The 13,458-nt window shown below is 40.9% G+C and overlaps 1 protein-coding gene across 2 annotated transcripts in view; it reads right to left on the bottom strand.

Annotated features, from left to right (window-relative positions):
• Nucleotides 1-13,458, bottom strand: part of ANKRD28 (ankyrin repeat domain 28) — an 84,137-nt gene that overhangs the window by 5,930 nt on the left and 64,749 nt on the right. For both annotated transcript variants that reach the window (XM_083577682.1, XM_083577681.1), the window contains exons 12-23: nucleotides 11,578-11,641; nucleotides 10,712-10,780; nucleotides 10,175-10,315; nucleotides 8,996-9,107; nucleotides 8,124-8,150; nucleotides 6,151-6,225; nucleotides 5,701-5,902; nucleotides 4,730-4,817; nucleotides 3,276-3,393; nucleotides 2,131-2,350; nucleotides 1,331-1,418; nucleotides 1,161-1,244 (exon numbers count right to left, since the gene is read on the bottom strand). In XM_083577682.1, the coding sequence (XP_083433808.1) occupies nucleotides 1,161-1,244; nucleotides 1,331-1,418; nucleotides 2,131-2,350; nucleotides 3,276-3,393; nucleotides 4,730-4,817; nucleotides 5,701-5,902; nucleotides 6,151-6,225; nucleotides 8,124-8,150; nucleotides 8,996-9,107; nucleotides 10,175-10,315; nucleotides 10,712-10,780; nucleotides 11,578-11,641 (1,288 nt within the window). The remainder of the gene's footprint in view (nucleotides 1-1,160; nucleotides 1,245-1,330; nucleotides 1,419-2,130; nucleotides 2,351-3,275; nucleotides 3,394-4,729; nucleotides 4,818-5,700; nucleotides 5,903-6,150; nucleotides 6,226-8,123; nucleotides 8,151-8,995; nucleotides 9,108-10,174; nucleotides 10,316-10,711; nucleotides 10,781-11,577; nucleotides 11,642-13,458) is intronic.

Genomic DNA, 13,458 nt, shown 5'->3' with positions numbered 1-13,458 from the left:
TTTATTTACCGTATTTTTCGCACCATAGGATGCACCGGACAATAGGACGCACCTTGTTTTAGAGGGGGGAGAACAAGAAAAAAAAAATTCTCCCCCTCTCTGCCCAGCGCCCCTTCAGCGAAGCGGCAGGAGGCGCTGCGCAGAGAGGGGGAGAATTTTCCCCCTCTTGTTTTCACGCTCTAAAACAAGGTGCCGTTCAGGCGGCTACCTTGGAAGCCTGGAGAGCAAGAGGGGTCGGTGTGCACCGACCCCTCTCACTCTCCAGGCTTCAGGTTCCTTTTGACCTGCTCTTTGGGGCTGGCGGGGGAAGCCCACCACCAGCCCCAAAGAGCAGGTCAGGGAGCAGCGGAAAGGCGCAGCGGAGAGGCTCCTGCCATAGCCGCGCGTCACCTCTCCAGCCGGGAGAGGGTCGCGGGGCTATGGCGTCTTCGCTCCATAGGACGCACACACATTTCCCCTTCATTTTTGAAGGGGAAAAGGTGCGTCCTATAGAGCGAAAAATACGGTACTGAACATATTATAAATTATACATATCACTGCAATGTATAGGGAAGGGAATAGTCCAGTCAGCTTGAAATTATGTCAAGTATTAAATCTAGCTAGAACATATATAATAGCTAACCTACCATTGTAAAATACTAAGCTTTTACAGATATTAAAACATCAGCTGTTTTAAATTAGAACACACAGATATAGACTAAGGCCCATCTGAACTATATATTTAAAGCAGTATCATACCAAAGAATCCTGAGAACTGTCGCTCATTAAGGGTACTGGGAGTTGTTAAGAGCCCCCTGTTCCTCTCTCAGAGCTACGGATTGGTTTAACAACCAATTCCATTTCCCAGGGAACTCTTGGCACCCTGAACAAACCACAGTTCCCAGAATTCCTTGGGGGAAGCCATGACTGTTTAAAGTATGGTATTGTTTAAAATGTGTAGTGCAGATGGGGCCTTAATCTAGATTAAACACATGAAACCTGCGACAAAATGTTGTAGTTGGCATGCTGCTGTCCAGGGTTCTAACCAGCCATGCTTTCTACCAAAATACTTCATTACATTCATGCCCCACCTCCCTTACTGGGATAACAGTCAGAGAACACATAAAGCAACAACTGAAAATGCAGAACATTCTTTTTAGTAAATGTGCTTCAGAGCTTACCTGGCTTTTCCGTCTGTAGAATTTACAATGCTAGAACCCAGTGTATCAATTAGCATTTCAGCAGCGCCCTCGTTATCATTAATCCTATCAGAAATTTAAAAGGGAATTACTTCCAGAAAAGCTGCAGTTTGTTAAAAAGATATAATGAAATCCATGTAGAAGTTGCTTACACAGCACAATGCAATGGGCTGAAAGCATTTCCTTCCATTTTCTGGAAAACTTCCTGCTCCAAAAGAAGTTCGACACAGCTGTCATGACCTAAAATGGTTTAAATGCCAGATAGCAAATGCAAAATAATACAAATCAGAGGTCTTTATTATGAAACACTAAGTATAAATAGAATGTATAGTTTATTTCGTATGTGTCACATGTTGGAAACTGATGTTTATTTTGGAACACTCCTGACTATCAAGTAAATGTAGCCATAGGTACCATTTTTTCATGGCTACGATGCTGTCACACAGCTACTATATTAGAAATGAGGTGAAACCAACAGAGGGCGAGGAAGGAGATAAATGAATTGAAGATCTATTGGCAGAAATATTGAATAGGGTGTGTCTTTTGTGCATGTGGACTCTGACACTTATTTATCCTTTCCTGTATGTGTTTATTTGCTATCCATGACCCATTTTGTGGCCTGGCAATTGGTTGCTTCCTACAGAGACATCCTGGCACATGACACTTCTAATTAGTCACATGTTCTGGGACCAATCAGCTACAAACTTCCTAAGGTACTTTGGCATGTGTAAATCTTCAAAGAATGGCACATAAGATAATATGTTGCCTCTGCCCAAAATCCTTCTCTAGTTCTCCTGGTGCGTTTTAGGATTTTATTAGTTAGCCCTGTCTGATCTGAGAATGGCAATGGAGATTGGAAGCACAAGGCAGCTTGTACGAGTCACGTGATTCTACACCAACCAAGCATTCCCCTAGAATATTTATTCTTAAGAAATGATCATGTCTTACTTACCATTGTAACAGGCCCAGTGCAATGATGTATATCCATGATTGTCTGCAAGGGCAGGTACTGTATCTCCAGATGCTGCTGACTGCAAGAGTGCTCCTAACACCCCAATATGTCCACATGCAGCTGACAAATGTATAGGTGTTCGTCCTCTGCAATCTCGTAGTATGGACTTTGCACCGTGTTGAAGCAGAGCTTCTACACACTCCTCGTGTCCTGTAACTGCCTGGAAAAAATGTAACACAGAAAGCATATATTGCGTCAACGTGTATATAGTCACAAAGAAGAAGAAGAAAAAAATCAATGGTCTCCACAGTTATGTGATCCATCCATTGCTTCTCTACCATATCAGCCCAATCTGTTTTCACATCAATAAATGGACATTTGTGTACAAAAAGGCAGATGGAGCCGGCTAGGAATGTAGGCTTCAAAAGCTATTGAGAGCTGATTTTGCATGTCTCAGGACACTTTCCAAACAGCATTTGTTTCTGTATTGTTAACGCCACAGCATTTACATTGTAAGCCACTTTGTAACAGTTTGCTATAAAAGGGGAGGGGTATATAATATATACAGGGACGCGGGTGGCGCTGTGGGTTAAACCACAGAGCCTAGGACTTGCCGATCAGAAGGTCAGCGGTTCGAATCCCCGCGACGGGGTGAGCTCCTGTTGCTCGGTCCCTGCTCTTGCCAACCTAGCAGTTCGAAAGCACATCAGAGTGCAAGTAGATAAATAGGTACCGCTCCAGCAGGAAGGTAAACGGTGTTTCCGTGCGCTGCTCTGGTTTCCAGAAGCGGCTTAGTCATGCTGGCCACATGACCTGGAAGCTGTATGCCTGCTCCCTCGGGCAATAAAGCGAGATGAGCGCGGCAACCCCAGAGTCGGTCACGACTGGACCTAATGGCCAGGGGTCCCTTTACCTATATAACATATAAATAAAGTGTTCTGGATGCAGACTAAGTTAGTTGAACTTAGTTTCCATTGAAATCAATGACTCTTTAGTCATGACTTGCTTGTTGCGCTGAGCTCAGCAAGACCTCTAAGCATAACTAATTCAGTCTATATCTAAAGCAATGCTTCTCTAGGGAAACTTCAGCGATGCTACCTATTGAAGCAAAAGGTGAGGCAGGGGGCAATGAATGACACACTTACCCCTCTGTGCAATGCTGTTCTTCCCCATTTATCTTTGGCATCTACATTTGCTCCTTTATTAAGCAATGAATAGACACAATCTGTGTGCCCATTGAGAACAGACAACATCAGAGGAGTCCTGGAAGAGAAACAAAAAAACCCCATACATTCTATGTTAACAAGCTCACAAACCTGCTCACGTGGCAAGCTAGGCAACTGTGAAGAGAAACATTAGCAAATCCTAGTTTGACTCAGTCCATAGACTGGAAGGGCTGCTGCACATCTGAATGGAGACAGAGACAAATCTTCTTAAAAGGAGCATACCATATATTAAAGAGCAGGGGCAGGAAACCTAAGGCCCGGGGGCCGGATGCGGCCCAATCACATTCTCAATCTGGCCACGGACCGTCCGGGAATCAGCGTGTTTTTACATGAGTAGAATGTCTGCTTTTATTTAAAATGCATCTCTGGGTTATTTGTGGGGCATAGGAATTTATTTTATTTTTTTCAAAATATAGTCCGGTCCACCACATGGTCTGAAGGACGGTGGACCGGCCCACGGCTGAAAAAGGTTGCTGACCCCTGTTAAAGAGAGTAGGATAGAGAAGCCAGGTCAAAATACAGTTGTGATGCACCTTTCACTATTGTTGCCTCATAACTGTCTGCAAGCCACAACCTGAAAAATGTATGCAATGTCTTAGCCCTTTGTTCTTTATTTTATTTGCAGAATGATTTGAAGATCTGCCTTGTAATAAACTATTTCATGGGTTTTTAAATAATGAATGCTCTGCAATAATTCAGCACTGAGTTTCATAAAAGGCCAGCTGGAGGTAATCGTTCAATACTGCATATCTTAATTTGAAAATAAACATTATCCAGAAGAAAACATGGCCACTGGGAATAATAAATTATTATGAAAATGATCAAATATATTTATTTACATTCTTTATCTGAATCTGTTTCCTCCAGACAAACCATGAACTATAAATCCAAGAACAAACTTTGGTTATAGCTTCGAGTTTGTCTGGAGTGAGACAAACCATGAGCCTGAGTTTGGATGAAACACTAAGCCAAACCGCATTGGCTTAGCTCAGAGCAGAACAACGGTAGCAGGGCCAGAAGAGGAGCAAATGGTGAAATCTCCTCTCAGGTCCTGGTGCATTCATGCTAAGTCATGATTTCACTATGCAAATGGGTCCATGAAAGCCTAGTAAAAAAAAGTCTGAAAAGACCAAAAAGCAATTTAGGCATTAAAGAAAACCTCGTTATTTGGTTCATAGTCTACTGAAATATTTACTGTATGTGTTCAAAGCAAATAAATATCAGGCAAATATGAGTATATTTCTTTTTAAAAATCAAATGGTCCTAAAGGATTTTTTAAAATGCTACTTTGATTTCATGCTCATGTCAGCCCAGCACTGTCAGCCCAGCACCAGTGAGCTCATTTTAAGAGAAAAATGCAATTTGAGACATACTGTCCATTTCCGTCTTGGATGTCGACAGCATTCTGTGGTTCTGCATTTCCTATCAATAACCGCAGACATTCCGAATGACCATTTGTAGCTGTAAAATATTAACAAAACATTAAAATCATTAAACATCAAATTATTTGAAAATTTTTAATTTCTGTTTTAAGACTGTCAGAAGGTATTACTGCATTAAAGCATAAAATACATTTTTGCCAGTGATGCAACCACATTGTATTTATCCTAAGGGTGAAATAATGCAAATTTTGGCTGACAAATCTGGATTAACTAAAGACCTTAGGCTTTAGTGGAGAGGGTAAGAGGGCATGGCTGAGATTCACATCACATAAGGGAGTAACGCGCAACTTATAGGATTTGTTTTGCCTGGGTGGGGATTATGTGATCAAGAGGGTTGGGTATAAATCTTTAAAAATAAACTAAATAAAAAAATAGACTGAGGATCCCAAGTCACCCAGAAAGCACACACATCTTATGTGCTGGGCTGCTTCTTCATGTTATCCAATGCAAGGCTACCATCAAAGCCCAAACCTTAAGGGAGACCAGAAAATATAACCGCATACAATTCATTGCTCTGGGTGCCTGAATATTTTTGATAACCCAAAACCTCTGCAAAAACAAATGAACAAGGAAAGGAAGGAGACAGAAGCTCCTAAGCCAATGTAGTTAGAGATGTGGAGGCCTGGATTTAACACCTCTAGTTATAAAATAGGGTCCAATAAAACCAAATAAAATAACCAGAGTAAGATCAATATAACATATTCAAAGCAATTTTTGTAACTATCTGCTTTTTAGAAACAGCAGAATTAGATAATCTGTTCTCTATTTGTAAGGCCACTTGATTTTTAAAAATAATAATTAAGCGGGGGGTGGGGTGGAATTTGTTAAACAAAATAAACAAATTTCTACCCTATTTATTACTTTTCTGCTATGATTTAAAAATGAAGTGCTAAAGGTCTTACCTGCAGCATGTATTGGTGTTCTCTTTACAACATAGTCTTTCACCAAAATAGATGCCCCCTGATTAATTAGTACATCGACACATTCAACGTGTCCTTTAAAAGCTGCAAGATCCAATGGCGTTCTACCATTATTGTTCCGGACATCAAGATCCAACAAAGATTGCACTAATACTTCCAGAGCTTGATGGTGTCCATGATAGGCCTGAGAAATGTTACAATTTTAGATAGATGGAGACATTACGGTGAAAAAAATGAATCAGATTTGAGACAAAAATGTACACTTTACAAAGATGTCTATCGAATGTAGCCCAGGTTTTAGCAAGCGTAAATAATTATTGATGCATAAACGAACTCAAAGCACAAGTCAAAATTACATTAAATCACCCAATGCAAAGGTATGTTTATTTTCTAAAAGGCCAATAATCAATATTTGGTGAACTAAATACTTACAGCTAAGTGCAATGGACTAATTGGTGCCCTGTTGTCTGAATCATTCAGCATGTCTGTTCCAGATGTTTCCATTAGCTAAACAGAAAAATATACGCGATAAAAGTCAAATTATTTTTAAGTTGACATGCATAGTTCAACAATGCATGGTTGTCTCAATCTAAAATCATTAACAGAGGGAAAAATACCAATGTGAGGAAATTGCATTTTAAAATAAAAACATGCTTGTTGAGCTCTTGTAACAAAAACAAAGAGCTTACACTTAAACTTTTCAATTCCCCCCCCCCGACATACTATAAAACACATCAGAAAGACTTGATGTTAACAATGTTTTTTTAGTTTTTTAAAAATCAGTTAATGGTTACAAGCCTCCAGGAAAAGACTGGGCGAGAAATGGAAGCATATGAGAAGGATGTTCCTTGGCCTGGTTCACATGTCACAGTAAGACAGGGTATGGTTTACTGTAACTGCATGATGAATATGCTGGCTCCTGGCGAGGAGCTGACACCCACTTTCCTGATCCCCCAGGCTTTTTTGGTCACCGAAGGATGGCAAGCTAAGCCAAAGTTTGGCTCAGCATGTCATCCCAAGCCAGGATTGTGATAAACGTCTCTTCTCCCTAACCACGACCTGTAATCATCGGATGACCCTCTGCTACAAGGGGAATGCTTACCGTATTTTTCGCTCTATAAGATGCACTTTTTCCCTCCTAAAAAGTAAGGGAAAATGTGTGTGTGTCTTATGGAGTGAATGCAGGCTGCGTGGCTATCCCAGAAGCCAGAACAGCGAGAGGGATCGCTTAACAGCACTCCCTCTTGCTGTTCTAGCTTCTGGCTTAGCCGAGCGAAGCCTCTTCAGGGCACGGGGAGCCTTCATCCCGCTGCCCTGAGGAGGCTTCGCATGGCTATTCCAGAAGCCAGAACAGCAAGAGGGAACGCTGCGCAGTGCTCCCTCTTGCTGTTCTAGCTTCTGGCTTAGCCCCTCTGTCCCTTCCCCCCACCTCCCGCAAAAGCCTCCAAGAGCCATGCTCCCTTTAAAGAACGCATGGCTTTTGCGGGAGGTGGGGGAAGGAACAGAGGGCAGCCCGTCAGTCCTTTCCCTCACCTCCTGGAAAAGCCTGCAGGAGCCGCACTCCCTTTAAAGAGTGCATGGCTTTTGCAGGAGGTGGGGGAAGGAACAGAGGGCAGCCCCTCAGTCCCTTTCCCCACCTCCCGGAAAAACGCGCAAGAGCCGCGCTCCCTTTAAAGAGCCGCGCGGAGCATGTGTGCGGCTCTTGGGGGCTTTTCTCCCTCCTCAGGGAAAAGCCTGCAAGTGCCGCACACACGCTCCACGCGGCTCGTGAAAGGAAGCGCTGAGCAGAGCTTGGGATGCATACAGGCTCTGCTCAGTGCTCCCTTTAAAGAATATTTTTTTCCTTGCATTCCCCCTCTAAAAACTAGGTGCGTCTTATGGTCAGGTGCCTCTTTTGGAGCGAAAAATATGGTAATTATGATCCCAGCTTTGGACAAAACACTAAGCCAAATCTTGGCTTTAGTTGCTGTGCCACAAAAAGCTAGAGGATCAAAGTTGCTGCAATATCCTTCCTGGGAGCTGCACGATCATGCTATGCTATGGTTTGGCTTAGCATGATGTGTGAATGCAGCCTTTAAGGAATCAAGCTGAAGTAAAGAAGCAAGAAAACTACATCACAAAAACTGAGCTAAATGAGAAGCAAGCAGCAATTTGTGGTTTCTTTAACTTGCCTACTTGTATCACCAGGATCACAGTAGACAACATAAAAGCTATCTGAACGTTACTAATTAGCTCCTGTGGAAAACAAACTAGAAGAGCCATATGTTTTATTCTGAGTCATTCAACTTTTAGTTAAGTATCTGCTGAATTTCCAGTATAAATAGTGAAATGTCAAACAAAATTAGGCTATAAAGCATTCTGAATATTTTCAATAAATATTTTACAGCAAATGTCTTTATACTTACAACATCTAGAGGTGTTTCACTGGCAATCTGCAATGAAATCCACACTTTAGATAACAGTTGCTAAAAATGTGAATACGAAACTCCAAGTTTTTTATTATTCTTCAGAAAATTCATGGTTCTGAATTTAAGTTTATAAAACAACAATTGTAATTCAAATATGTACATATCTTTGCAGATATGTATTACGCTTTGGTATGCAAATCATGCTTGGAACTATCTATAATATCCTCATTGTAGTTAAAGGCAACAATCCAAATGATTATGTTTGAAATGGACTTTACATATTGGCCAAGATTCAAAGAACAATGCTTGTTCTGGGCTTCTGTTTTTTAAACAGCATGCCACACGGCAATCACTTTTCAAACTGTATGGAATATTCAAAAGCAGATTGTATAATGGTATTGGGGTCTACAGTTCAAAGAAAAAGGGAAAAAATCATGTCAACATGCTTAATAAGTAATAAAATAATAGTTCCTCTTTAACCAAGCTTTTTGCTAATTGACACCTTTTTAATGTGGAAGAGGGATTATTGGATTGTCTTTGTTTTTGTTATGTGATATACATCTGTGTGTGTGTGTGTGTGTGTGTATATATATATATATATATATATATATATATAAAATGTTGTGTACTACCTTGAGATATAGGGTGGTATACAAATTTAATTAATGATAATAGAATAATAATTAAGGCTTCAGAGAAAGCTAAAAGTAGCTTTTCACTCTTGTTGTTCTCAAGGATAAGATAATAAATTTTATTGTTCATGATTATCTCTTTTTGTCTTTTAAAAAAACTGACCTACATGTACTTCCTAAGATTTCTCACACAATCTTTATTTACTGGTCAATGTCCTTCACAGTAAATTATCTTACCAATTCAAGGCATAAGCGATGACCATAAGCTGCAGAATAATGAACTGCATTATATCCTTGCTTGTCTCGAATCCCTGGATTTGCATCATTTCTTAATAAATATTCCAGGCACCTGTACAAAATGAAATGGATTAAAATGAAATTTTAATCTTTAATCAATGTGTTCTTCCCTATACACGGATGATTCACTCATTCAATACATTTAGATACTGTTGCTTGTCATAAACAACACACTATAAAGCATTATATAACAAATGTATCATCATCATCATCATCATCATCATCATCAGTTCTTGAATTTGTACCCCAACCTTCCTTCACACAAAGCTCAGAAAGGCAAAAAGATACACAAGCTAAAAATAAAAACAAAACAACATTTTAAATGCTTAAAACATTCTAAAAACAATTACAATTCAAAACATCTATAAATATTAAGCCCAGTCGTAAATTCCATACCAAGCCAACTAAAAGCAGTCCTCCCTTACAAAAGGGCAACATTGCACTGTCAAAAATGGTAGGAGACAAATGACTCAAAACAGTGGCAGAGGAAAGAGGCCCCAGGAAGGCATGGCCATGGAGGAGGAAGGAGTCAATGACCACAGACAGCTTATCAGAAATCTTTCCCCCCTGTGTCTATGACTTAGCTAAGGTAAAGGTAAAGGGACCCCTGACCATAAGGTCCAGTCATGACCGACTCTGGGGTTGCGGTGCTCATCTCGCTTTATTGGCCGAGGGAGCTTCCGGGTCATGTGGCCAGCATGACTAAGCCGCTTCTGGCGAACCAGAGCAGCACACGTAAACACTGTTTACCTTCCCGCCGGAGTGGTACCTATTTATCTACTTCCACTTTGACGTGCTTTCGAACTGCTAGTTTGGCAGGAGCAGGGACCGAGCAACGGGAGCTCACTCCGTCGTGGGGATTCGAACTGCCAACCTTCTGATCGGCAAGTCCTAAGCTCTGTGGTTTAACCCACAGCGCCACCTGCGTCCCATGACTTAGCTACTCACAAACAAAACAGATCAATATTTGTGGGAGAAAAGTAACTTGACTATCAGTCTTTACTAATCCCTTCTAACAACATATCCCCATTAAAAAAACAAACAAACAAAAACTGCATGGCAAATTTCATGCTACTAAGGGGTTTGAATATTAAGATTTCTAAATAGTACCATACTTACTTTCCATCAGTGTCTGATGCAGCTGCATAGTGCAATGGTGTACAACCCCTTTCGTCGAGGTCGTTGACACTTGCTCCAGAACCCACAAGGGCAAACAGGCACTGGTAATTACAATTGGCAGCAGCATAATGGAGTGGAGTTCTATGGCATAAGATATCGGATATGTTATTTGTAACAATATTTATACTGAAAATTTATCAATATGCCATGGTAATTTTTTATATTTCCAGTAAAGGGTAGAAATAAGTCTGAAACTTTGTACTTGATCAGTCTTGAAATTTACCAGTAAATATCAGAATACTTGGACATACTCCAAGAGCCTAATTACACTGCAGACAAGTAGATTTCAATGGTAAATGAGTGTCCATTTATATAAATATATAAAAGCAGATACAATACTAAGTGCAAGGGTGGAAGTGACCATTTCAGTGCTTTTCATAAACAAGGGAAAGAGCATGTAATTAGACACTGGTGGCAAGTAAACTATGCTTATTATTTAACATATCCTGCACATTCAAAAGGAGCATCATGTTTTACCTTCCAAATTTGTCTTTCTTATTGAAGTCTGCACCTGTGTTGAGCAGCAGATTTAGGCACTCCAAATTCCTGAAAGTTTTAGAACATGCTTCTCTTAGTCAGACTCCTCTAAAAACATCCCCATGCAATGTCACCCACGATAAATCAGAATCTGTAGTTTTCTATGAAACTAGGCTAGGATCCAAAGGATTACAAAGTGTTCCGTATGTCTTTCAGCCATATTCCCTAGGATGGCACCTGCTTAAAAGCTCTCCACCCAACCACCAAGGAACCTTAGGGTGAGAGGGCACAAGTGACTGAGACCAGAAGGCAAAATTGCTTGTGCATGGGCTTCTCGGAATTTTAGGCTCTTAGCCATTGTAAGGAATCTTTAAACCAAACAGCAATATCAAATAACTACCAATAAAATAATGCAATATATAGTGTTAACTTTTTTTAATCACAAGCAAATAAAGACCTGTAATCATTGAAGGGAAATAAAGGGTATTAGAGAAGGACCCAGATAAGCTAGATCATTTAGGTTTGATTTTGTTTTACAATGCTTCAAAACCAGGAGTTCATGAAGAAGCACTTGTTCATAGCTACTTAAACCCATAATATTGTGATATTGTATTATTTTTTATTCTTTGATGGTATCCCTGAGAGTTCATGGAAGAGTGCATCCAGTACTTCAGACCTCATTAAGCATAGTGGGATGGATACTAGACAAACCCCTTATTGCTGTCCATAACATGTTAAATCTTCTTAAGCACAGAAAAATAATATTTTCCAAGTATTACACAGGTAGTACAGATCATCTGACAGACTAACTTTTCTGCTGCTGCTGAAAATCCTAAATTTTAAGAAGTTGCTAAAACTGTACATACCCTCCAGCTGCAGCAGCATGAAGACAGGTCCTGCCAAAATCATCTGGAGTATCTATGTCAAAGCCTACAAAAGAAAGGCATTATTCTGTGAAATCACCTATAAAATGCATCTCTCTGTCCAGTTTGGCAGAGTATGCTATGAAGCAAACTTCCTTATATAGTAACTGTAGCATGAATTGTTAAAGGTAAAGGTAAAGGTACCCCTGCCCATTCGGGCCAGTCTTGCCAGACTCTAGGGTTGTGCGCTCATCTCACTCTAGAGGCCGGGAGCCAGCGCTGTCCGCAGACACTTCCGGGTCACGTGGCCAGCGTGACAAGCTGCATCTGGCGAGCCAGCGCAGCACACGGAACGCCGTTTACCTTCCCGCCGGTAAGCGGTCCCTATTTATCTACTTGCACCCGGAGGTGCTTTCGAACTGCTAGTTTGGCAGGCGCTGGGACCGAACGACGGGAGCGCACACCGCCGCGGGGCTTCGAACCGCCCACAATGCGACCGGCAAGTCCTAGGCGCTGAGGTTTTACCCACAGCGCCACCCGCGTCCCTATAGCATGAATTGTTACTTCTACACAATAAATTAATCCCCCAAAGATGTTCTGTTAATGTATGTAAAAGCTAGCTTTATCCCCACCTTTGCAGCATTGCTGTTGAGCCTTCTCAGACATAGTGTTAAACAATGTCTTAGCATTATGCACAAAAGCTTGAGGGTAACACATTTCTTGCTATCCTCTGGCACAGCTGCAATATATCAACTTTTTGCTTTTAAACTAACGTTCAGCTCCCTAATTATCCAAAAAAGCTAGGCTCAAGCCATGGTTTATAATCCTGACTTGCTCATAAACCACAGTTTAAATTAAACACATTTTTCCTGAGTTTGGATGCAGCAGGGTGCTGTGGTTAGTTTAAAATCAGAAGCAAATCTTCCTTATAGCTGCACCAGAGGAGGCATGTGGGGAATGAGGAGCGCAAAACTCATTTGCATAACAGTAAACCTAGCCCACTGAAAACAGTTATGCCTTCAGACTCCTTCTGCTGCAAGTACTGCTTTACACGGAAAGTAAGATATCTGGGAATTATCACATTTCTAGCACAAGATGCCTAAAACAGAAAGACTGGATGTGTAAAAAAAAAAAGGGGGGGGAGAGAAAATCAAGCTTCCAAACCATATAGTGGTTGTCCATCGCCAAGAGAGGTTCAGAGTAAAATAATATCAAATATTCAAAACCAGCCAAATGTCTACACCATAATATAATGTGGGGGATATTGAATTTTGCACACTAAAGATGAAGGGAAAATATTTATTGGGAATTTCGATTCCAGTACATGCCAGAAGGGCACCTATGTTTCTGGAATAACTTCTCCATTAAAGAAAGAAAGGCAAGGTGAGAGTTCCATCATTCTAGAGGGTATAACCCTCCAGGAGCTTCCAGACCGATATGCAAGGAACTTAAGACTAGAGTCAGCAGATGTTGCTTTCTAACTAGGACAATCCACAGACCAGAATATCTTACTGTTACCCACTGAACAGACCCTGAACTATGAAACTGTAATAAAGGCAGTCACTTGATTTTCACTGAATTATGCATCGCGCTGCATATGAGGATGAGCAAGTTTTCTTCTGACCTTGCACTGCATTTCAGAGGTTTAGTACAAGACGATAGGTAAAAAACTCTCGTGGGGAGGGGAGACGTAGCAACAAAAAATTTTTTAGTTGGCCAACAAGACCAGCTAAAATTAGTTGGCACCTGTTTAAGGTGGAACTCCCTATCAGGGCTGCAAAACCAAGAAACTTCAGTCAATTGATTTCAGTGGGCCTACTCTGAGTGTGATTAATGCTGGATATCAACTACTGAATTAAACCCCCCACACACAAGACATGTAGA

This window comes from Podarcis filfolensis, assembly GCF_964270895.1.
Source record: "Podarcis filfolensis genome assembly, chromosome: 12".
Taxonomy (NCBI): Eukaryota; Metazoa; Chordata; class Lepidosauria; order Squamata; family Lacertidae; genus Podarcis; species Podarcis filfolensis.
The sequence above is the reverse complement of the archived record's forward strand: the minus strand, read 5'-3'. Positions and strand labels throughout refer to the sequence as shown.